This window comes from Diadema antillarum, unplaced genomic scaffold (genome assembly GCF_040938485.1).
Source record: "Diadema antillarum isolate AM-2024a unplaced genomic scaffold, OU_Dant_1.0 seq00001004_RagTag, whole genome shotgun sequence".
Classification (NCBI taxonomy): Eukaryota; Metazoa; Echinodermata; class Echinoidea; order Diadematoida; family Diadematidae; genus Diadema; species Diadema antillarum.
The window spans coordinates 723,863-746,889 of record NW_027271842.1 but is presented as its reverse complement, the minus strand read 5'-3'; the positions used below and the strand labels follow the sequence as shown (position 1 = coordinate 746,889).

Below are 23,027 nucleotides of genomic sequence, written 5' to 3'. Positions count from 1 at the left end.
CATCTGTGTCAATTTGCAAAAACAACATCTTGCGAAAATGTCCCCGATCTCCTCATTCGTGAAAACAACAGCTTTTACAATACCTCAAATTTACTCTAACAATGTGCAATTGACACAAACTTCAAATTTCGATTTCTTGCAACCTTCTGTTACTTTCACGGGAACTAATTCAGTTTTCACCATGAATGACCGCATGTTTCAGTCTCTTAAGATGTCTTTGTGAGTAATCCATCCATTAATAAATTAATTTCACTTAAAATAAGGCTTGTGCGGAAATGACCAAATGCAATGAAAATGAAAATATAAATATATTAAGTATTGAGCGACAGGAGAAAATGCCGGTAACCCACATAAAATCAGATAATTTTTACAAGCCTTACAGCTTAAGATTCTTCTTTTTCCTCGAAGCTTCAGTGCACTGGAATCCACAGAGGAAGCTTTCCATTCTAATTACATATACAGTATTGGAATTGAGATGTTTTCCTCTAGCGTATTGTTGCATTCTTGAGGGTCGGCGCTCTGACAAAGCCCAGCTTGGTCTGGAACGGCTTGTCTTGCCACACCGCTGTGCCATCATCCGAAGTCTTGAGGTCAACCTGTGTATTTTTCACCAGGGGAAGATAAAGCCAGCAGTAAAAGGATGAAATATTGAAGAAAAGGGACAATGCAATGTTGCAGTATGAGGCACCTGAATGACAGCATGAGTAAAATGGAGGAATATGATACACAAAATATAAAAAAAATCATTCACCTTGCTGTATAACCTCAAGAGTAGTTTTGATGTGTCTCTAGTTGGAAAGAGAAACTAACGACCAATGGCACTTACTATTGTATACTTCTCCAAAAGCACTTTGTCACCAACATGGCTTGCTATGATGTACATTTTTTCCCCCATTACCAATTCGAAAGTACACTTATATTTTCAGTGCTTCATTAACTTCCAATTTTTAAACAATTTGCACTATTGGCTCAAAGGACATCACTTGAACATTGACGCAAATGACAAGCATCACCCACAAAAGTCAGTAATCCCTCACCTGAATTTTCTCAAAGATTTTCTTCTTGGGTTTCAGTTCCTCATCTGGTGTGTTCGTCTCGTATCCCTCGAAGAAAACTCGCTCCCCGGGAGCACTGCCCTCTGGAGGACAAAGCGGTTCAATCTGCCTCGGCTCTTCCCTGTATTTGAAAGATACAAGCAAGTAAGAAGAGATAAACCAGATTATCTCCCCCCCCCCCCCTCCCCCCGAGATTGTGAGCTCAATGTTGGAGAAGATAAAGAGAATTTTCACATTACAAAAATTCTTCAAAATCGTGCACAGCGGTGGGCACTACTTCTCATGAATAATTACTGTTGGAGTATTAACAAAACCTCATATCTAACAAAATGTAAAATGTTCAGGAGAGTGAAAAAAAAAACATGGCAGCTTTCAAAAGCACTTTTACAAATGGGATATCCTTTCCTTTGACACAAAAACATGCCATGGTGGCTTCATTTTGGGGGTAAGACAAAGAGGATTCACACAGAACATTACTTAAGTAATTATCTGACATTCAATTTAAAGAGTGATTTTCATCAAAATTTGAAATACATAGTCTTGTCACCTTTACCAACATAATGCACCTTTGCATGACAAAACGATCCTACATCCAGCAATCCCCTTATTCATACTGACTAATGTACTTCTCTGATTGTTTTTTTTCAATGGTTTTTATACAAAGCAACATATCAGGATGGAATTCTCTTTTCAATGTAACAGAGCTAAACTTTTGGCATCAAACCTACCTGCACGCGCACATAAGCATGGCCTGCGACTCCACACCCCTCATCTTCTGGGGCTTGAGGTTACATAACATCACCACCGTGCGATCGACCAGGCTCTCCAGGGGGACCACGCCTGCTAGGCCGCTGACCACCGTCCTTGGGTTCTCCTCCCCGACGTCAATCTGCTCTATGTAGAGAGAATCTGCATCTGGGTGCTAGAAATCATCCAAGGAAATATGATCACAGCTTTCTGTCTACACCGAACATATCACCATCCCTGACATTTGGCATAGTTTTGCTGGTATGTACATGTACTGTGCATGTCTACTTGTTAGTTTTTCACTGTTCTAGGTGATTTGGATTCTTCATAATAGCCAAGATCACACTGGCAAAACTTTGAGAGAAGTTAAACTGTGAGAAACTTCACAAAGTTTGCTCATTTGTTGACACTGGCAACGAAACCTTGACAAGTTCTCGAAGTTTGTGTCACTTGTGCGCATGCACGACAAAGAAAACAGCATTCACTGTCTGATGGTTTTGGAGGCACTGCAGATAAGACATGGACTGGACACATGACAAACTTTCAGCTGTGGACATCGACTGCAGAAACTTCCAGAAGATTTGCAGGGGGTTTTAATAATTTCGTGAGTTTTAGTGGGAAGTCTCGCAAAAAGTTTGTGAGAAGTTTGCATTCAAATTGGCCAAACTTGGAAGATTTAAAACTTCGTGAAGTTTTACCAGTGCGACCGTGGCTATAGTCTGTTCAATATGATTTCCACAAACAAAATGTATCATAGCAGAATAATCAAAAGTGTGACAACATAATATATTTGCTGTCATAGTGACAAATTTGATTTGAGAATCTCTCAGGATACTTGATATGCCACTCCAGATTCAAAATTTACTTTTATTCATAGAATGACATCAGACGGGGGATGACAAAAGTGGCATGAAAATTTTACTAGATATAGGAACAGTCATGGAATTTTAAAACTTGTGTGGTTTCACAAAGCAATGCTGTTGCTAATGTTCACCTGTTGAGGACGGACTGGTTTTGCTACAACATGCATTTCCCACAGACACTTGCCCGAGTATACTCAGGACTCGTCCTCAACGGGTTAACATATGCAAATTAGATCAAGCGATAATGCTGTCATAGGTAGAATATGTAACTGAAATCACTTTTCCAGTCAATGATTTGGCAGTTACACCTACACTCTCAGTTGTAATAATCATTTCGGCTTTACACTGATTCAGAGTAAAGTATATAGACCCTGACAATTTCTTACTGCATCCATTTCAGAAAGAGCAATTCAGCAAAGACTGTCATGATTTCTTGGTGCAGGGACACATAAAAAAGTTATAGAAGGGGGGGGGGGGGAATCTTTACCTTTTCAGCCGAGAGGATCTTGCCGACCCTCAAGTCCAGCCTCGATGGGATGATTTCCTCCTCGGCCTGGCTCGTCGCACCCTTGTTACCCCCCTCTGCGGAAGAGGAACCAAATTGAAGATATCCATCGTTACCAAGGTTAGTCCTCTTTAATCATACAGCCTATTCTGAGAAATTTGAGATACATCCCCTGTACTTTGAATGTCAGAGACACATGTGACTAGGTTCCCACATATCTATGTTAAAGTTGTAGGAAGTAAGGTCAAAGTAAGTTGGGTAAAGAAAAGAGAAATCAGATATTTACTTTAGTAGTAGTAGTAGCAGTAGTAGTAGTAGTTGTAGTAGTAATAATAGTAATAGCAGTAATAGTAATAGTAGCAGTAGTAATAGTAGTAGTAGTAATAGTAGAAGTAGTAGTAGTAGTAGTAGAATTTGGATGCGTCAGAATTTCTAAGAGAGAAAGCAATTTTCTTCCAGCCACTCACTACACCACCCAAAAATAGCTAACAGGGGAAGTAACATGAACCATATGACGTGTGTGATCAGACGGCGTTTTACTCAGCAAACACTTTGCTCAGTCCCGAAAGATGGTTTGGATAAATGCCATATCATCACTTCATACACATCATCTCAAAAATATCATATCACAAATAGGTACTACAAATTTAATTTGAAAGCATAACTGACAGGAGTATTCTCTACCTCTGTTTGTCTGTCTGTCTGTCTCCCCCCCCCCCCCCTCTCTGGTTCTAGGACAATCACCCCAGTCCCTGACCCTAAGCCTGAACCTAATCCTAACCCTAACCCTAATCTTTACGCTAACCTTATCACTAACCAATATTTAGCTGGGGGGGGGGGGGGGGGGATAATGGTCAAGATATGCTCTCGCTCCCAATCAATGCATCTATGTATTGCTCCATTAATCTGTCCACTTATTTATCTAACTGTCTACATAAATTATATCTATTTGGCAGGTGTTTTTTTTTCCAGTGGCATCTACAAAATGCACATGAAGGTTTCAGAACTTACAGGATGACACAGAGTCTGCATTTCCAAGCCCCCACCCCTCATCCTCCCCACTTCTTTTCTTTCTACTGGATCCAAATTACTAAAGAATAGGTAAACAAGAAAAATGAAAATCAAGTATCTTAGAACAGTAGTTGCGAATACAAGTTCTTACTCTTCTTTGGAGGTGGAGGGTAGGCCTGTGCCGTCAGCTTCTTCATCTCGGGCGTGTCAAACTTCTTCCTGATGGGGTCCATGAGTTTGTTGAGCTCTCTGGTCACTGCCACCTTAAGGTCACCGGGATGGACGTCCTGTAAGAGTAGATGACCACAAGGACATTCCAAAAATAATCAGCTTACCAAAGATTTTTTAAAAATTCGTAACATTTGTTCCCTCGTCACTTTTTAAAAAAAATCTTTGTGTATGTTTTATTCATTCTTTTAAATGAGAATAAAAGCACATGCCAAATTTTGTTAATACCATGAATACATCTTCAGTGAAAACAGTTGAGCAGAACACAAAGTCATGCCCACTTGAAAATTTCCAATGTACAAGTTATTGTTTATCAGAAGTGAAACAGATACAGTCAAACCTGTCTATAGCAACCATCGTCTATAGTGGCCACCTGCCGTATGCGACCACTAAATGCAATCCCCCCCCCCCCCCAAGAGAAAAGCCATGTTAACGATCCTGTCTATAGCGGCCACCTGTCTATAACCACATCTTTTTAATCTCCCTTGGATGGTCACTATTGACAGGTTTGACTGTATTATCCTAGTTGTAAATACACACAAACATGAGGAGATATATTTGCCCACACTCTCAAAATGCCAGCATTTTCTAAAAATGTCTGTCTGCCAAGTGTAATCAGTAAAAAATATACTCACCTGATGTACTTCTTTCAAACTTGGAATGCTAGATTACAGACTGTTGAAATTGTAGAGATAACACTGTGTGCGTCTGAATGTGATCTCTTGCTTTAAAACATCAGAATATGTGACAATTTCATGTAGTATTTATATTCATAATCTCTCAATCTAAATCACTTGAAAACAGCAAACTATAAATACAAGCACACAGAAGAATTGAATTCACATTAAACAATGCCATAGGAAAAGAATATGTGACGTCAGCACAGGCAGTGTTAACAAGTCACAACCGCTTCCAACTTACTCCTTTGGCAAAAGCCTCCTCCAGAGCTTCGTAAGTCGAAAAGCTAACATTTCCTCCGTGTTCTTCACTTCTCTCAACGACAAAGTCTGCATAAAAATGATGGATCATAAACAAAATGATGAGGATGAACATTCATATTTTAGTTAAAACATGACATTTACTTTCACATGGACAAGCACAAGATAGTGTTGTTTCTGTCCTTAGAGTACAATATTGACTACCTGCAGTTTTTTTACATTGCAATTGGAAATGTTCACATGTAAACTGATGAGGGCTAAAGAAGTCATTTCATATGATTGGCTTATTAAAGCTAAAGTCAAAGGAATTCATTCATTCTGCCATGTCACCTACCCTACATATGAAAATGCTTTATTACTGCACATGACATAGATATTGACCACATACATGAAGACGCAAGTGAGTAATTTCAATTACTGTTCTTTCTTACTTCTTTCAAATGAAAATCAATAACATACATGTACAGATTTCTTCAATTATCAACAATGATCACAGCACCATAACAAAGTCCTACCTGTCTTGATGTTTGGCAAGAGCACAAATTTAACAAAGGACAGCACTCCGTTGTTCTCGATGTTGCCCGGCTCACAGAACGCCTTCTTGATTTTCCTCTTCAAGGCTGCAGCATCATCAAGAAGATCAATTTTGGAATCCTTGGAAGGAACAACAAGAGGATTTAGGGACAAATGACAGTTAGCTTGTTGTGACTTTGGAAATGATTACGATTGATGGTACCTTGAAAATCCAAACCTACAACATAGCCATGAATTCATGAATAGCACCTGACTCGCAAAATTCGCAAAAATCAAAACCTCAAGAAATATTTGGCAAATACAGAACTCTGCTTTTCAACCCTAAAATGAGGGAAGACAAGGCTTGACAATGTTTTATAGACACGATACTTGGCAGAAGGAATGATACAGACATACATGATGTGAATTTCTTCAATTAAAATCTATCTCAAAATAAATCATCGGTCACAACGAGGTTTTCATGACATTTTGCAAGTGGTTGCAACCAACATCCAATACTATCTGATGAAACATGAGATTTTACAACTCCGCAACTTGCTCATCTTACATCGTATGTCTGGTTCTGATTATGCTTCGACCAGTTTGTTCATCTTAGATTATTCTTTCTATGAGACACAACACAAATACCATGTGGCACTATCCTCAAATGAGGATTGAGCTTCCAGCTGGAATGCCAAACTTGTTAACAGCATTGCAGCATTCTGTGGGCTTAAAAATGGGGGGAAAACCTCATATCTACTTTTTCTACAATAAATGTGTGAAGTAATATTCTTTGCATTATTAATGTAGCAGTGTGTTGTTCACCCCGTTTTACTACTGCCTCCTAGTTTAATCAGCAGCACGGTGGCTGCCATGGCAAATTTTTTGACATTGCAACTGTTTAATGAATTGGCCTTCATCGACATCGACTTGGAAACGTCAGTGTTTTCCATGAAACCTGCATTACTTTTGAACAGCACAAAATACTGACATTCGGGGGGGGGGGGGGGGGGGGGGGGAAAGAGAAGTAATATAGTTGGCATCTTGGTTCCAGTATAAAAACAAATAAACAAACAAACTAGTGTCACACTCAGATTAAGGACTCACCTCCTCAGAAGAGCTCATCTTTGTGCCAGTTAAACCAGGTACTGTAAAGTGATCACATTAGCAATCAGAGTGAAAACTGTGTACCAAACACAATGGCAGCAATATACAACATTCATGTTTCTACATTAGGTTTACACAGCATTCCCCACGGCTATGGCAATCCCCTAATAGTCTGAAATGTAGTGCACTGTCAGATTTTGGCCATTTTTTCTTGTTGAGTTCAAGATTTTGCTTTCTTTCTTTGCAGCATGGTCTTCTTTTTCTGTATTTTAGATGCGGTGCTGCGTCATTCACCCCATAATACTATGGTCCTCGTAGGTTTATCATCAGCACTGTGGCTGCCACTGCAAATTTTTTGACATTGCAACTGAGTATTCATAAACTGGACTTCATAAGCATCGACGTAATTAAGCACTGATTATTCAGTGTTTTAGTAGTAGCCAAGATGAAAAAATCAGGGGCATACATACTCGGATTGGATTTGAATGAACAATCTCCTCACTGCTACTATCAATGCCTGCTCTCATCTGATACACATACACACATTTAAAAAAAAAAATGTGAGCAAACACACACAAACAAACAAACACGCACAAACACACCACACACACCCAAATCTACATTAAATTCTTTCTGCTGGTATTCTAAAATCTAAATTGAAGCTTCACGCATTTGTGCCAAAGATACTATCGGTACAGGATTATGATGAGTGAACGAGATGACACTACTAACACCAGCAACACCAAAATGAAAAGATGAAGGGAATATTTTCTCACCCATTGGATTCATGAGGTGTATTCTCTTGGCATAGCCGAGTTGTGGAAGGTACTGTAAGGGAAGAGTTAGGTTTGCTTTTGTTGACATCAATCGTTGTATACTGGGTACAAGTATTCTCAATCACACAACATAGAAATTCAACACGGACAACTCAGCCTTTCTTTGCCACAAGTCTTGGTTTGTTTGTTTGTTGTTGTTGTTGTTGGTTTTTTTTTTTGGGGGGGGGAGGGTCATTGTAGGATTCTGGGCAGTGTAAGACAACGAAGAAAAAATAAGAGAAAAATACACTTCACTTTTGTTCTGTGACATTTGCATGCAGGGACAGAGTACTGTAAAAGTGGAAATTTGTGCGTATTTTGCGCAACCTAACACTAGCGCAAAAATAAAAACAGACAAATATTTTTGCTTGCCGTGTGTTCCAGTAGTTGATGTCTTTATTCCGTGTAATTAAAAACACACAAACTTCTTGCCCAGCTGAGAGCGAAATATTAGTTGCGCGAAAATACCCAATTTTACAGTAACCGTTCCCACATAGTGTATCATCTCAAAGCACAATCGATATTGTACATATTGTAAACAAAGGTAACAATATAGCTAAAGTACTCTAATGGTCCACAAAATTTTGCAGTCACTGTGGCATGGGTCAAAGGATGCCGAATCTTGGATGACTATCTTCATGACATGGGCATATATATTTTATCATTCTGTGGCATGATTGAAGGAGTTCAAATGCCTTTTACTAATGGTAACAATCCATACAACGACCTTAATAAGTGTTTAATAACAACAGAGTGTTTGTTAAATAGATGTTTTCAGTCAAATTAAAAGTGGGTGGAATGTTATTGATGGAAACTGTAAGCCATCATATTTGCCAAAACAACAAAAATTTTACACAAGTGAAAACAAACAGTTTTTTACTCTCAGTCTCATATTCTTTCTTTTCCTATTTTTTTTTTTGAGGGGGGGGGGGGGTGGGAGGGGAGACTTTGCCATTATTTCAATTAGGCTTTCCATGCCATAAAGTCTCTTCAGTATACATTTAAATGCATGTTCAGACCTTCACTATAATGATGGCAGTTTCGGCACTTCAGTAAATAAGATTAATGCTTACAGTGAGACAGCGTCATATGTATGAGAAAAGAAAGAATACAAGAGACCCGCGGGTCTAGCGCTCACCTGAGTATCGCAAGTTCACCTTTCACGCAGTCACTAATCTAAATTATTCACAGCTCTACCAAAATTTGACCAGGCATTCTGAAGTAGAAGATGAAAATGTACAATAAGGGCCCAAATTTTTAAAGATTCCTTAATTTGGGGAATTGGGGGCCCCCTGGGGCCCTCTGGGTGGGGCATGGTGCCCATTTTGATAAATTGAGATCCTGACCCCCTAAGGATGCTACCTGCCAAGTTTGACGAAAATCTATCATGAGGTTTTCAGGAAGAAGATGACAATGTACGATTCAGGCCCCCATTTGGACCTTCCTAACCAACCCCCCCCCCCCCCACCCCTGCCCCCAAGAGGGGCACCCCTGGATCTCCTATGAACAAACTCGAAACTACAGTCATTAATGTACTCACTCATAGTATTATCTTAGCTGTATAACTTCTGATTCTAGAGAAAATTTTTAACGATTCCTTCATTTGGGGGGGTTTGGGCCCCCCTGGGGGCCCCCTGGGTAGGACATGGTGCCCATTTTAACAAATTGAGATCCTAACCCCTTAGGGATGCTACCTGCCAAGTTTGGTGAAAATGGGTCATGGGGTTCTAAAAAAGAAGATAAAAATGTACAATTTAGGCCCCATTAGGACCCCTCCTCACCTCCCTCCCCTGGGTCCCAAGGGGGGCACCCCTGATTCTGCCATGAACAAACTTGAAACTGCAGTCATCAATGTACTAACTCATAGTATTAACTTAGCTCCATCACTTCTGGTTCTAGAGAAGAAGATTTTTAAAGATTCCTTAATTTTGGGGGATTTGGGCCCCCTGGAGGTCCCCTGGGGGCCCCCTGGGTGGGGCATGGTGCCCATTTTAACAAATTGAGTTCCTAACCCCCTAGGGATGCTACCTGCCAAGTTTGGTGAAAATGGGTCATGGGGTTCTCAAGAAGAAGATGAAAATGTACAATTTAGGCCCCATTAGAACCCCTCCCCACCCCCCTCCCCTGGGTCCCAAGGGGGGCATCCCTGATTCTGCCATGAACAAACTTGAAACTACAGTCATCAATGAACTAACTCATAGTATTAACTTAGCTCTATCACTTCTGGTTCTAGAGAAGAAGATTTTTAAAGATTCCTTAATTTTGGGGGGTTTGGGCCCCCCTGGGGGCCCCCTGGGTGGGTCATGGTGCCCATTTTAACAAATTGAGTTCCTAACCCCCTAGGGATGCTACCTGCCAAGTTTGATGAAAATCGGTCTTGGGGTTTTCAAGAAGAAGATGAAAATGTAAAAAGTTTACGCACGACGCACGACGGACGACGGACGACGGACGACGGACGACGCACGACGGACGCCGGACGAAGGGCGATCGCAATAGCTCACTTGAGCCTTTGGCTCAGGTGAGCTAATAAGTTAGCACTTTGCAGATACAAACTTACAATCTGATCAGATCCCCTTATAATTTAAATTTTTTTGTATGAGAAATTCAAGATTTGAAATAGAATCGTAAAATTTTCACCTTTTCGGCAAAAGTGAATATCTTCCTCTGGTCGACTCCGCCAAACTGGCAGTCGACCTTGAGGTACTCCTCGTCCAGTGCTTGCAGACCAGGGTAGAGCAGACCGCTCAGGAGAGGATGGTCAACCTGCTTGACCACTTCGGCCCCAGCCTTCTTGGCGTCGTGCTCGGTGACCACAGAGGAGAGACGGTAGACGTCGAGAGTGTACTCCCTGTGGGCGGGAATTGCATGTATAGCCCCCTCGTGTGTTACTGTGAGTGCAAAGTATTTGCAGTGTGGGAGTTTTTGTGAATTTTGTGCTCTGCTAACTACACGAAAAATAAAACCACACAGATTATTGGTGGGTGAGATCTAACTGTGAAAAGAAATAATCTCAATCTCATCGGTCAAAGATATTGTCATGTATAAGGTGTGCTGTGGCTGAAGGCAGCCTGACTTTTAATTTCCCTGCTGAAAACAGCATCATATGAGTACTGCATGTCACGTGTCTGATCAGAAAGCGTTTTTCTCATTCAGAACTTTGCTCAGCCCCGAAAGATGGTTTGGATTAATGCCATTTCATCACTTCAAACACGTGGCTTCTCACAGCTCTCTAACCACTTTAGCATTATTGCATTACTGTATTAAAAAGATGTTATTTTGTCCAACAGATATTTTCACAAATGAGGTTATAGACGTTTTGACAAGATATTGCTTTTGCAAATTGACACCAAGGCTATCACAATTGCATGCCACAGATACTAGTACATACCCAATCATGTAGCGATATTTTGTCATATTGTCAAATTCTTGGCCCAACAGTGATTCACAAAATTTGTGAAAATTGAACCCATGCAAAAATAACAGCTTTTACAGTATCATTCCAGTATGAATATCTTAAGATTCACACTAATGGGGAAACAAACACCATTTTTTAAAAGTAGATTTAAAGGGACACTTTGGCAACTACATTTGAAAATGTGCTCCTTGTTTGGTGAAAGCAATGAAACTTGCGTGCATTTCATTGCATCAGAATGTTACACGTGTTCCTTTAATTCTCTGAGTTGTGATACATCCTACATCATCCAGGCCAGTCAACTATTGCTTATTCCTATTTTTTTTTTCGTAAGTGGAGACATTGTCATCTCATTGAAAAATTCCTACGATCACAAAAAAGAAATAAAAGACTTTGTCGACATAATGTTTAACATCTTTCATAGAATATATTACACAGAGAAAGACAAGGAGTTAGAGATAAACAAAAAAAGAGATGGAGCTATACCAATATAAGCATGCAACAGATGTTAACATATCAGCCTATCTGGTACATCTCCTGTTGACAGAAGTCCTGTGAACGGTTAATGGTAATCAGTATCCCATCAAAGAAGCAACGACTGCATGCAGTTACCTTACTGCATTAACCCTTTATTTACTGCATTTCAAAGAGCACTGCAGATAGAGAGATACATCAATCCTGCTAAACTACACGGTGCCTAACATCCACTGATGTTTGAGGGCATCTACTACTCAGGGATCCTAGTCATTACTGTAACCAACTGTCCACTCAAAGAGGTGGCGACTGTAAACTGTTCACTGACTGCATCCCACCCCTGCCATCTCACCTACTCAGCTGGTAATCGGTGCCGCGCACAAACTTGAGCTTGTCGATCGGCACGGAGATAGACTCCAGCATGGCCTTGATGATTCCCTCATAGTACTTCGTACGCAGCGCCAGCAGGTCCCACGGGGCCTTCATGTTGTCGAGGTAACCGTGGAGATCTGCCAGCAAAACGGTGACCTGTCATGCAGCAAGAAAAGAAAAGCATGCATACACATCATAGATCTCCCCTTGCTAAAATGAAAGGCAAGTACCACCATCTCCTTGGTGTCTGTACCATGAAGATTCTGCCACTCTCGTACACAGATAGTGCACCATTTGAGGTACAGTATGCTCATGGAGAAGATATAGGAACACAACACATCCACAACATTTCTGGTAAAATCCCAAGATTTCTAATGGGAAGCATTAGAAGTGTATTGATAGATGAAGAGGAGGGGACACAGCATTTTTCTCAGCGTGATTTCGATAAATTCCACTGTAAATGCATGGGAATGGACCATGTCACTATCTCACAAGACTTCTGGTTTCCAGGAATAAAGCTAGGCCTAGACTTCACATTGTAATTTCATTTCTTTATTATCAACCTTATCAAGACCACCAGCATAAAAATGCCACAGACATACACACATGCAAAGAGGTCAAGTTGCAAGTACTATGCATTTTCCCTACGGTAGAAATTGAGTATATGAATATAAGAACGATCAAAGTCCATGGAAGACCATTTCGAGTAAACTAAAAAAAACTTCATATCTTTTTTGTTTGTCCAATAATATTCTATTCAACTGTGATGGGAAGGCAACATTGTATATACAAATTAGAACATACATTATTATGACAATTAATCCTATACTATAATACTCGAAGTTGTTGTTGTTGTCGCGGCCTTATGTATTTCCTGTTTTATTTCGGCGTTGCTGGTTTCTCTATCTCCTCCCGAGCCGTCGGCTCCGGGCAGTTGCGACCGTTGCCGTCGGCCGCAGGAGAGTATCCTACATCGAATGGCGTGGGTTTCGTCCCCTCTCCGCCTCCGTGTCGACGTCGAGGACGAAAAAGAAAAATTAATTAGCTACATGCATAATGCATTTTTGTGCGTGACGAAAGAGCCGAGCGTTTCAATATTCACGGAACCTGCGCTGGCCTCCTGCTTTCTCGATCTTCCATCTTTTAGCTTGCAGAGACACTGGGGGATACTAAAGATGATGGTGCAGCGAAATCTCTGACATCTTCCGGCGGACGCGCACGCACACACACAATGTACCTCGCACAAAGAGATTAATCTCTTTGACCTCGCAGAACTCTATACACACTCTACACTGTGTGTATATAGTTCTGTGATGTACCTTTGCCTCCGCCTGTTACGTGTACTGAATGTATTGACGATGGTTACACGAATCTGTGTGTGCGTGATATGGACTACAAGGGCATTTACGTACAGTTCGCCATTATTGGCGTCCCCAAATGAAAACAACGAACGTTGGTTATGTAATTGTATTTTGCACAACTGCAGAATACTATATGCAGCTCAGGTACGTCATTTAGTTTGCTCGCCGTTTGCTCTCAAGTCCGGTGTCATTGTACGCCAACTGTTTAGGACGCGGCTAAATATATTTGCCGATCGTACCCCAGATTACACGCGCAGCTGTGTCCATTCGTTTACTGCAGAGCTGCTGTAATCATACATATTCATAAGATGAGCGGACGTAGAGGAAAACCTCGCTTTACCGACCGCCTATTTTTAAAATTGCAAGTGGAAATAGAATGTGTGGTTCTATGGTCTATCAAACCAAGTTTTGGTGACAAAAAAAAAAAGAGGGAGCAAATGAAGACGAATGCAGTGATGTATATATTCTTCTTTCTTCCATAACATGAAAAAAATATTAAAGAAAAAAAAAAACGAGGTCGTGAGAACCTACTCCCACGGGTGCCTATTAAACCTGATGACTATGATCTCCCCCTCCCCAAATAATAACAATGATGATAAAATTAATAATAATAATAATAATAGTAATAATGATAAGGATAATGATAATAATGATATAATAATAACAATAATAGGAGCAATAATTGTAGGCCTAATATTAATTATGATAATGTACAATCTGAAGCAGATGTAGTTCTATATTAATATGATATATCAAGCCAAGTTTTGGTGATTAAAAACAACAAGGAGGGAGCAAAATTATGAAGACGAAAATATCTTATTTTTCTCTCATAACGTGGGGAAAAGAAACATGAAAAAAAAAACACACACATAACAAACCGAGGCCTTGAGACCAGCCGTGGATTCCCGCGGGTGCCCGCGTGGATGCAAGAGCAGGGGGTAATCAAAGTCATAGTGTTAATATCTTCCTGTGGGCAGAACTTTCGGGGAATCTCATTTGCGTTTTTGGTAATTTTTCCCTGAATGTTTTTGTTTTTTGCCCTGCGGAGGTGGAAATGTGTGTGTGCGTGAGGGGGGGGGGGGAGGGGTGAGGGGCAACAAGACAACTGTTGGACTTCAACGGGTGCAAATAACCCCTCGAAACTCAAGTTCTATAATAAAAGCAAGTAGTGGCGGGAATGATCCCTACCAATGGACCGGATCGCCTGGCATATACTACAAAAATGTATTATAAAATTTCTGGGAAGGGTGGTCATTTAGAAGACAGCACAATTAACGAAAGAATGAGAAGACTTTTCTTTTTATTTCTTCAATAAAAATGTGCAAAATCGTATTATGAGAAAAAAAAAATAAAACCCCTCAGACCCATGGATTTCCACGGGTGCTGCTAGTCCTATACTATAATACTCGAAGTTGTTGTTGTTGTCGCGGCCTTATGTATTTCCTGTTTTATTTCGGCGTTGCTGGTTTCTCTATCTCCTCCCGAGCCGTCGGCTCCGGGCAGTTGCGACCGTTGCCGTCGGCCGCAGGAGAGTATCCTACATCGAATGGCGTGGGTTTCGTCCCCTCTCCGCCTCCGTGTCGACGTCGAGGACGAAAAAGAAAAATTAATTAGCTACATGCATAATGCATTTTTGTGCGTGACGAAAGAGCCGAGCGTTTCAATATTCACGGAACCTGCGCTGGCCTCCTGCTTTCTCGATCTTCCATCTTTTAGCTTGCAGAGACACTGGGGGATACTAAAGATGATGGTGCAGCGAAATCTCTGACATCTTCCGGCGGACGCGCACGCACACACACAATGTACCTCGCACAAAGAGATTAATCTCTTTGACCTCGCAGAACTCTATACACACTCTACACTGTGTGTATATAGTTCTGTGATGTACCTTTGCCTCCGCCTGTTACGTGTACTGAATGTATTGACGATGGTTACACGAATCTGTGTGTGCGTGATATGGACTACAAGGGCATTTACGTACAGTTCGCCATTATTGGCGTCCCCAAATGAAAACAACGAACGTTGGTTATGTAATTGTATTTTGCACAACTGCAGAATACTATATGCAGCTCAGGTACGTCATTTAGTTTGCTCGCCGTTTGCTCTCAAGTCCGGTGTCATTGTACGCCAACTGTTTAGGACGCGGCTAAATATATTTGCCGATCGTACCCCAGATTACACGCGCAGCTGTGTCCATTCGTTTACTGCAGAGCTGCTGTAATCATACATATTCATAAGATGAGCGGACGTAGAGGAAAACCTCGCTTTACCGACCGCCTATTTTTAAAATTGCAAGTGGAAATAGAATGTGTGGTTCTATGGTCTATCAAACCAAGTTTTGGTGACAAAAAAAAAAGAGGGAGCAAATGAAGACGAATGCAGTGATGTATATATTCTTCTTTCTTCCATAACATGAAAAAAATATTAAAGAAAAAAAAATACGAGGTCGTGAGAACCTACTCCCACGGGTGCCTATTAAACCTGATGACTATGATCTCCCCCTCCCCAAATAATAACAATGATGATAAAATTAATAATAATAATAATAATAGTAATAATGATAAGGATAATGATAATAATGATATAATAATAACAATAATAGGAGCAATAATTGTAGGCCTAATATTAATTATGATAATGTACAATCTGAAGCAGATGTAGTTCTATATTAATATGATATATCAAGCCAAGTTTTGGTGATTAAAAACAACAAGGAGGGAGCAAAATTATGAAGACGAAAATATCTTATTTTTCTCTCATAACGTGGGGAAAAGAAACATGAAAAAAAAAAAACACACATAACAAACCGAGGCCTTGAGACCAGCCGTGGATTCCCGCGGGTGCCCGCGTGGATGCAAGAGCAGGGGGTAATCAAAGTCATAGTGTTAATATCTTCCCGTTTCAACGGGAACAACCTGTGGGCAGAACTTTCGGGGAATCTCATTTGCGTTTTTGGTAATTTTTCCCTGAATGTTTTTGTTTTTTGCCCTGCGGAGGTGGAAATGTGTGTGTGCGTGAGGGGGGGGGGGGGGAGGGGTGAGGGGCAACAAGACAACTGTTGGACTTCAACGGGTGCAAATAACCCCTCGAAACTCAAGTTCTATAATAAAAGCAAGTAGTGGCGGGAATGATCCCTACCAATGGACCGGATCGCCAGGCATATACTACAAAAATGTATTATAAAATTTCTGGGAAGGGTGGTCATTTAGAAGACAGCACAATTAACGAAAGAATGAGAAGACTTTTCTTTTTATTTCTTCAATAAAAATGTGCAAAATCGTATTATGAGAAAAAAAAAATAAAACCCCTCAGACCCGTGGATTTCCACGGGTGCTGCTAGTATTAACATTAATTGTGGAGAGGCCATTTTGTGTGATGGACTTGGGTCGTTCTTTGATTCATATGGACTTGGGTCGTTCTTTGATTCATATACATGATATTCTGCTATAGAGATGAGAGAAGGACGAAAGAGGGCGCTATAATAGGAATGTAAGAATGACCCAAGTCCTTCATTCTTACATTGATATAAGATTTAACTCATTTATTTCAGGCACTTCCGGGGGTAATTAGGATTTATCATTTATACACAAGATGAGTCCATGCATAAGCTACAATTTCCCATGTCAAACTGAATTTGGCCAAAAATTGGACTTGGGTCGTTCTAATATTCATATACTCAATTATTAACAGTGAATATACATGTAAACACACTACTTGACTACAGCTGGATAAATTGTAACATATAATTCAATCAGATTATGTGTTCACACTGGTCTCAAAGTTTAGGAGGAGAAAGCCACTCATTACTGAAGTTTTCCCTTTCCCTGCCTGACAAATTTGGCATGTTTGGGTACCTAATCAATAAGAGGAAAATGATATGTTGAGTGATCAATAAGACATCCGCACATATGCACTGTATGAAGAGTAAGAGCTGGTAGCTTGTTCAGGTGTAGGATGATTATCCCACCATGACCTGTAAACCAATCAAGTATGAATGCTTCTTTGCAATGTGCGGGGAGAGGGGGATAAATAAATATGCTATTTAAGCTGTACCTCCACTGTCTGCAACGCGACAAGTGAGAATCTCAAGATTAAAACCTCATCTCGTTTAAAGATAACAGGTTTCCCAAACCACGGCTGTTTTTACCTGGCAGCCCGCTTTCAGGAAGTCGGCGATTTTGCTCATGGGAACGAAGTAGGCGACATGAGGCTTGCCTGTCGTAGCAGTACCCCAGTAGATCGAGATATCCTTGCCTTCTTTCACCAGCTGCTCCAGTTTGTCGCGGCCAAGCGTCTCCTGCACACACCAAGAATGGAAGAATGAGAGAGTATGCAAGTGTGTATTGTGTGCATTTGTGTGTGTGCTTGCTTGCATGAAGACACAATATTTCAGATAGTCTTAGAACAGCTGTATGCTTTAAGAAAAAAAAAAGTCTTGTCTGGATGTAATCTGTATACAAATCCGTTATCAGGTGTTTCTTGTACAACACAATGTGCAACACCTGTAAAACTATCCATTTCCAGTTTTTCTTGTGTTAGTGATTTCTGAAAGTTTGCAGACATACATGTAGCTTCCTTCACTGGAAATCTAGCAGGCTGAACAAAATGGATGGCGACGACTGATATTTTTTTGTTTTTATTTAGGCTCTGAACAGTAAGACATATACTACAGAACGCATAGCAGGAAAACAAACATTACACTATGAACGCATGGGGTATCGTGAATATTACTGCATATTATATCAATATAATGCATGGTAATTTGCAGTAAATTTGAGGCAAACTCATCTGCCTGTTTCTCCTGTTTACAGGTGTACGAAGAATAACTCTTCCATGCATGCCATTCATCTTGGTTCCATCTCATCTAGTCCTGCGACAATTGCTCCCATGAAATATCTTCACACTAAGTGGAACATTAATTCTACCTACAAAATAAACCTAACCCTAGTCCGAATCCTAATCCTCACATCAAACTAAACTTAAAACCCTATCACAACCCTTACCCTAACCCTAAGTTCTTGGAGAAACTACATAAGACTGGGGCAATTGTCGCAGCAGCAAATGTCGTATCACCATTCATCTCACCTGTAGATTCCTCGTGATGAGTTCCAACCTCTCTTCAGGAGATGCCATCGTTCTTAAGTTCTTCTTCTCTCTCTTTTATCTGACTCTGAGCTGAGCTGTAACCTGTTTATTATACAGAAATGAGGAGAAAAGTTAGAGATGGGCAAGTTAGACAAGTTGTAAAGAGAAGTTAGAGATTGGTAAAGGACACATATGACGGGGTCAATTCTAGACCGACATTTTGGTCATCGACCTGCATCCCATTTAAAGCATGGTGGCGTGGGGAGACCATGCAATTGGAAAGCTGGCTAGTTTCTGATATGTAGAGATCGCTGTAACAAATTGTGCATTGTGGAGTGTTTTGTTTTGTTTTGTTTTGTTTTGTTTTGTCTTGTTTTTGTTTTTTTTTCACTGATCTACCCTATGTATGTACACACATAGCCAAAGAATCTTAACTGGAGTTAAATGCTTAAATGCATACATTCACTGACAGGCGATTCTATTTTGGCAGGCCTATGCTATTTGCAGTTATCAAATGTACAACAGTTTTCCAATGATTTTGTGTTGGTGCTTAGAATACAATTAAATGCTTGAATATGATATTGCAAGCAAGAAACCATGGGACTAGCTGCAAGGAATCCTGTCGATTCAGAACAACTGGAACCCAGGCAACGAGGAATTGAGTGCCTTGCATATGGATATCGAGCATAGTTGCTGCTGCCACAGGACTCAAATAAGGGATCTCAAATTTGCAAAAACCATGGTTATCTTAAGTACTTAGCCATTTGCACCACTGAGCTTTACCTCAAATTAAAACAAAGAGTGTTTGAGTGTAGCTTGGTTCATTTTAAGGTCAGGGAAACTTCATTAAGAAAAGAAATTGAACAAGTTTTCAATGAGCTATTGAAGAGAATATTTCTACCCAGAGAAACTTTCTGAACATAGAATCCACCCCATATTCTTCCACCATCTTCACAAGCACAGCGCAAATTCAACTTACTAAAAATCACATTAGTGCTGTATACAAGTAGAAGAATCTAAACACTTCAGTTGCACTTTATCTAAAAATGTTCTGAGGCAGAATCGTAATCCTAAACTTGTTTGAGGCATTTTGGGGCGATAATTAACTATACACAGCCCTGTCGCTGTACACAAGTGTCACGGCCATGCTGATGCACAGGGACGCTGTGCTTTGCATGGCGTCTGATCAGGCTAGGCGATAATATGCAACCATGTTTTCAAACATGTTTAGAAACACAGATTTGAAACGCAATTCACAGGGCGATTTGAAATGCGTTTGAGACCATGATCGTCTTTCTGTGAGTAGATAAACGCAATACTGTTTTGCATGCTGTTTCTCCAAGCTGTTAAGGTCAACTTCCAGTATACGGTACCTACACGCCATCATGTCATTACAAGTGTACAAAAAGCTGACCTACAGTGTAGAGTACTTCACGGATCAAATGGTGCAAAGCAGTTCTGTAGTTTGACCGAAAGATCGGTCTGTATCTGTCCGTCAGGGAAAGTTCCGCGGAGACTGCGTCTGGCTTCACCGATCCCCTCCGTATACGGAGGAGAGCGTTAATGGCAAAAAATAAAAGACTCCTCCGGACAGACGGATCTTTCTGTCTACTCCGTAGTCAACACCCAAATCTCCATTTCATTATTTCTACTAACACTTGTTAGATGTTCAGATAAACGGGCCACCCTAGCAGAGAATTGCGTGTTTCAAACCAAACTAGTATGCATAAATTTATGCAGCACAGCAAGCTACCGCAGGTTCTACAATACTACTAGTACTACCCACGTAAACGTAGCTCCAATATTTTACTTGACCGAAACTTTATACAAGATCGGTCTGTATCTGGTCGTCGGGGATATGTTCCGCAGAGACTGCGTCTAGCTTCACAGATCTCCTCGTCTCTGGAGCTGGAGGAAAGTGATAACGTCTAAAGGATAAAAGACTCCTCCAGACGGACGGATCTTTCTGTCTAAATTTACTCCAATACCAGCTATACAGTATCACGCTCTTTTCTTTCCTTTGATATTTCTTTTCTCTAGTGTCTACAATAGTATTAGTACAAATTTGTATTAAGTAGTAGTACAACATGACAACAGATTCGCATACTCTGCAGAGTAATTTTTCTCATATAGTACATTGTAGCAGTCAATACTGCAATAAAGAAGTCAAGGTTTTCAAGTTTGACATAGACTAGACTCTACAGTGCAGTGAAAGAAAGACTTAAGTGGGCCGTGGGATGGGAGGGCAGCCATTACACGTTACAAGCATGATTGTATTGTCCTTCCAGCGAGTCGTGAGAGGCCCGTCCGACCAGACAGGTGAATACTTACAAGATTTCTTGGCGATAAATGCACCCTCCAAAGTTTCAGAGAACAGAAGAAAATCTGCGGATACAGCCTGACTATCTGGGTGTCCCCGATTAGGATTGCTTCCCAGTTCAAATGCGCGCAATCTGTGTTATTGTACTACTAAGCTGAGCAATACTTCTGCAACCACAGTGTACACGTACATTTACATGTGATTGCATCAGACCGCGTCGCGTCCCGATGTGCATGTGCTTCGTGTGTGATTCCAAAATGCTGTTTGCCGAAACGAGCTTCATACCATGCCCACGGGGCCGTCCCTCGCCGCCAGCGCCCAGCCTTCGCGGCGTGACCACGCATCTGCATTAACGCCACCTACGTCAGGTTCGGCATCATCTTGCATGAGTTGTGATACTCCCATCAATTTTCACAAAATAGGGTATTGTGTACTATTTGAAAGTGTCATCATAAAAGATTTTTTTTTTAAATAATATAACATGGAATGTCAAACATTCCAACATTCTGAGATAGTCGAAAATGCTTTGTTATGTAGGCATAATTAAGTGAAGCTCCAACCCAGAGCCTAGGGTAAACTTTTGCTACAAAGGATGTATATTTCATATTTTATTTTCGACTCGTGTTAGAGGATTGCAACCCACGTTATTACTAAGAGGTCATAATGGCTCAGAAATGACTCCTGTGCAGAGGGGAATGGTATCAAGTTCACAGACAAATGACGACTCCTTCACAAGACAAACAATGGAAAATCAAAGGAGGTTTCATCACAAACAAACCTATAAGATGTTTTCTAGTAAAACGCACAAATAAGCAAAAGCACAGTAATCAATGAAATAAAAGAAAAGTTGGCCTGTAAACTAAACACCATATTCGATGCGTCCAAATACTGAGAATGATGGTATGAATTCTTATACAAACTTTTATGAAATCAATGCCCTCCTTACTCTATAGAGGGTCACAACAATTCATGATGTTACTATTTATAGTGTAATACGATATTACGAAGAAAATGTAAAGAGAATTTCACTAATATGCTTTTTCCTGAGAGCTATAAAATAGATATCTTGACTTACCTCCTTCAGAAGACGGAGAGACTATAAGTTGACGACAACTCAATTATGTCAGTTAAAAGATATTAACATTTTTACTTTTCATTTTCAAACAATGAAATTTCCTGCAATCGTCTTTCGTGCTTTCTTCAGATCATTGTACATTATCATGACAACAGTGGCGGATCCAGTCGGGGAAGCACCGGGTACGCGCCTAATTTTTGTTGAAACAAAAGAAATAAAAAAAATAAGGGGGCGAGAGTCCCCCTTTAATTTTGTACTCCCCCCCCCTTTTTTTATGGAAATCCTGGATCCGTGGGACAAAACATTATTGCTGTATAGCCTATCAAAATTCCATATAAGAGCGAAGAAGGTGCAAAAAAAACTTGAAAAAGAACAATATTACATCTATTGAACGGCTGATGGTATACCATTGTTCAAATTTCATTGATTACTGTGTTCTATACTTTTGCGCATTCAATGAATCCACATAGTATTCAAAGATCTACCGTCACTGTCTTGCTTGCAAGATATAGTGCTATAAGTTACACTCATAAATCCATATTATATGCAAATAAGATCAAGCTATCATATCATAATCATCCGGCCCCTAACAACAGATACTTCACTCTTCCAATAAGTGTGTAAAAAAATATAATCCCGCCTATTGTATAATATACTTCAAAGTCATTTTTGGCAAGTAGATACAATTACCGCGTAATTACATCGCAAAGGATACAACTAATTTTTTTTTTTTCATTTCAGAAAAAAATATACAAAGTATCAAAATAATCTATATCTGTACCGGTTCACGTGAGACTTTTAAAGAGATGGTATCTTCATTGTCACTATTTTCATATCTATCATTTCTATCTTCATAATATTCACAAGACTGAACACGGAGTCCAGCTCGTTGGATCTTGTCAGTGCACGTGCTGCAAAATAGAACAAATAGGGCATGCCCTATTTGTTCTATTTTTGTGTTTATGCTGTGTGACTGAAAACTGGACAAAAGAGGCCTCTCCGAGATTACATAATTGAGAGTGACGCTCTTCGTTCGATGATTTTTGCCTCCAGAAACAAAAGTGTATATAAAGGCATTTACTTGCAGTCAAATTAATGCTTTGTGAAAAATAAAACATGATAAAACAATAAATGTGAAAAATATCA

General features: G+C 40.2%; 1 protein-coding gene across 1 annotated transcript; it reads right to left on the bottom strand.

Annotated features, from left to right (window-relative positions):
* Positions 1 to 461: 461 nt before the first annotated feature.
* LOC139742525 (tyrosine--tRNA ligase, cytoplasmic-like) lies at positions 462 to 18,534 on the bottom strand. Its single transcript, XM_071653057.1, has 13 exons — positions 18,487 to 18,534; positions 17,549 to 17,698; positions 12,021 to 12,196; positions 10,420 to 10,630; positions 7,744 to 7,795; positions 6,968 to 7,008; positions 5,863 to 6,001; positions 5,331 to 5,416; positions 4,333 to 4,468; positions 3,153 to 3,247; positions 1,784 to 1,977; positions 1,038 to 1,176; positions 462 to 596 (listed from the first exon to the last, which is right to left on the bottom strand). The coding sequence occupies exons 1-13, from the start codon at positions 18,532 to 18,534 to the stop codon at positions 486 to 488; spliced, it is 1,578 nt and encodes a 525-aa protein (XP_071509158.1). The 3' UTR covers positions 462 to 485.
* Positions 18,535 to 23,027: the final 4,493 nt, after the last annotated feature.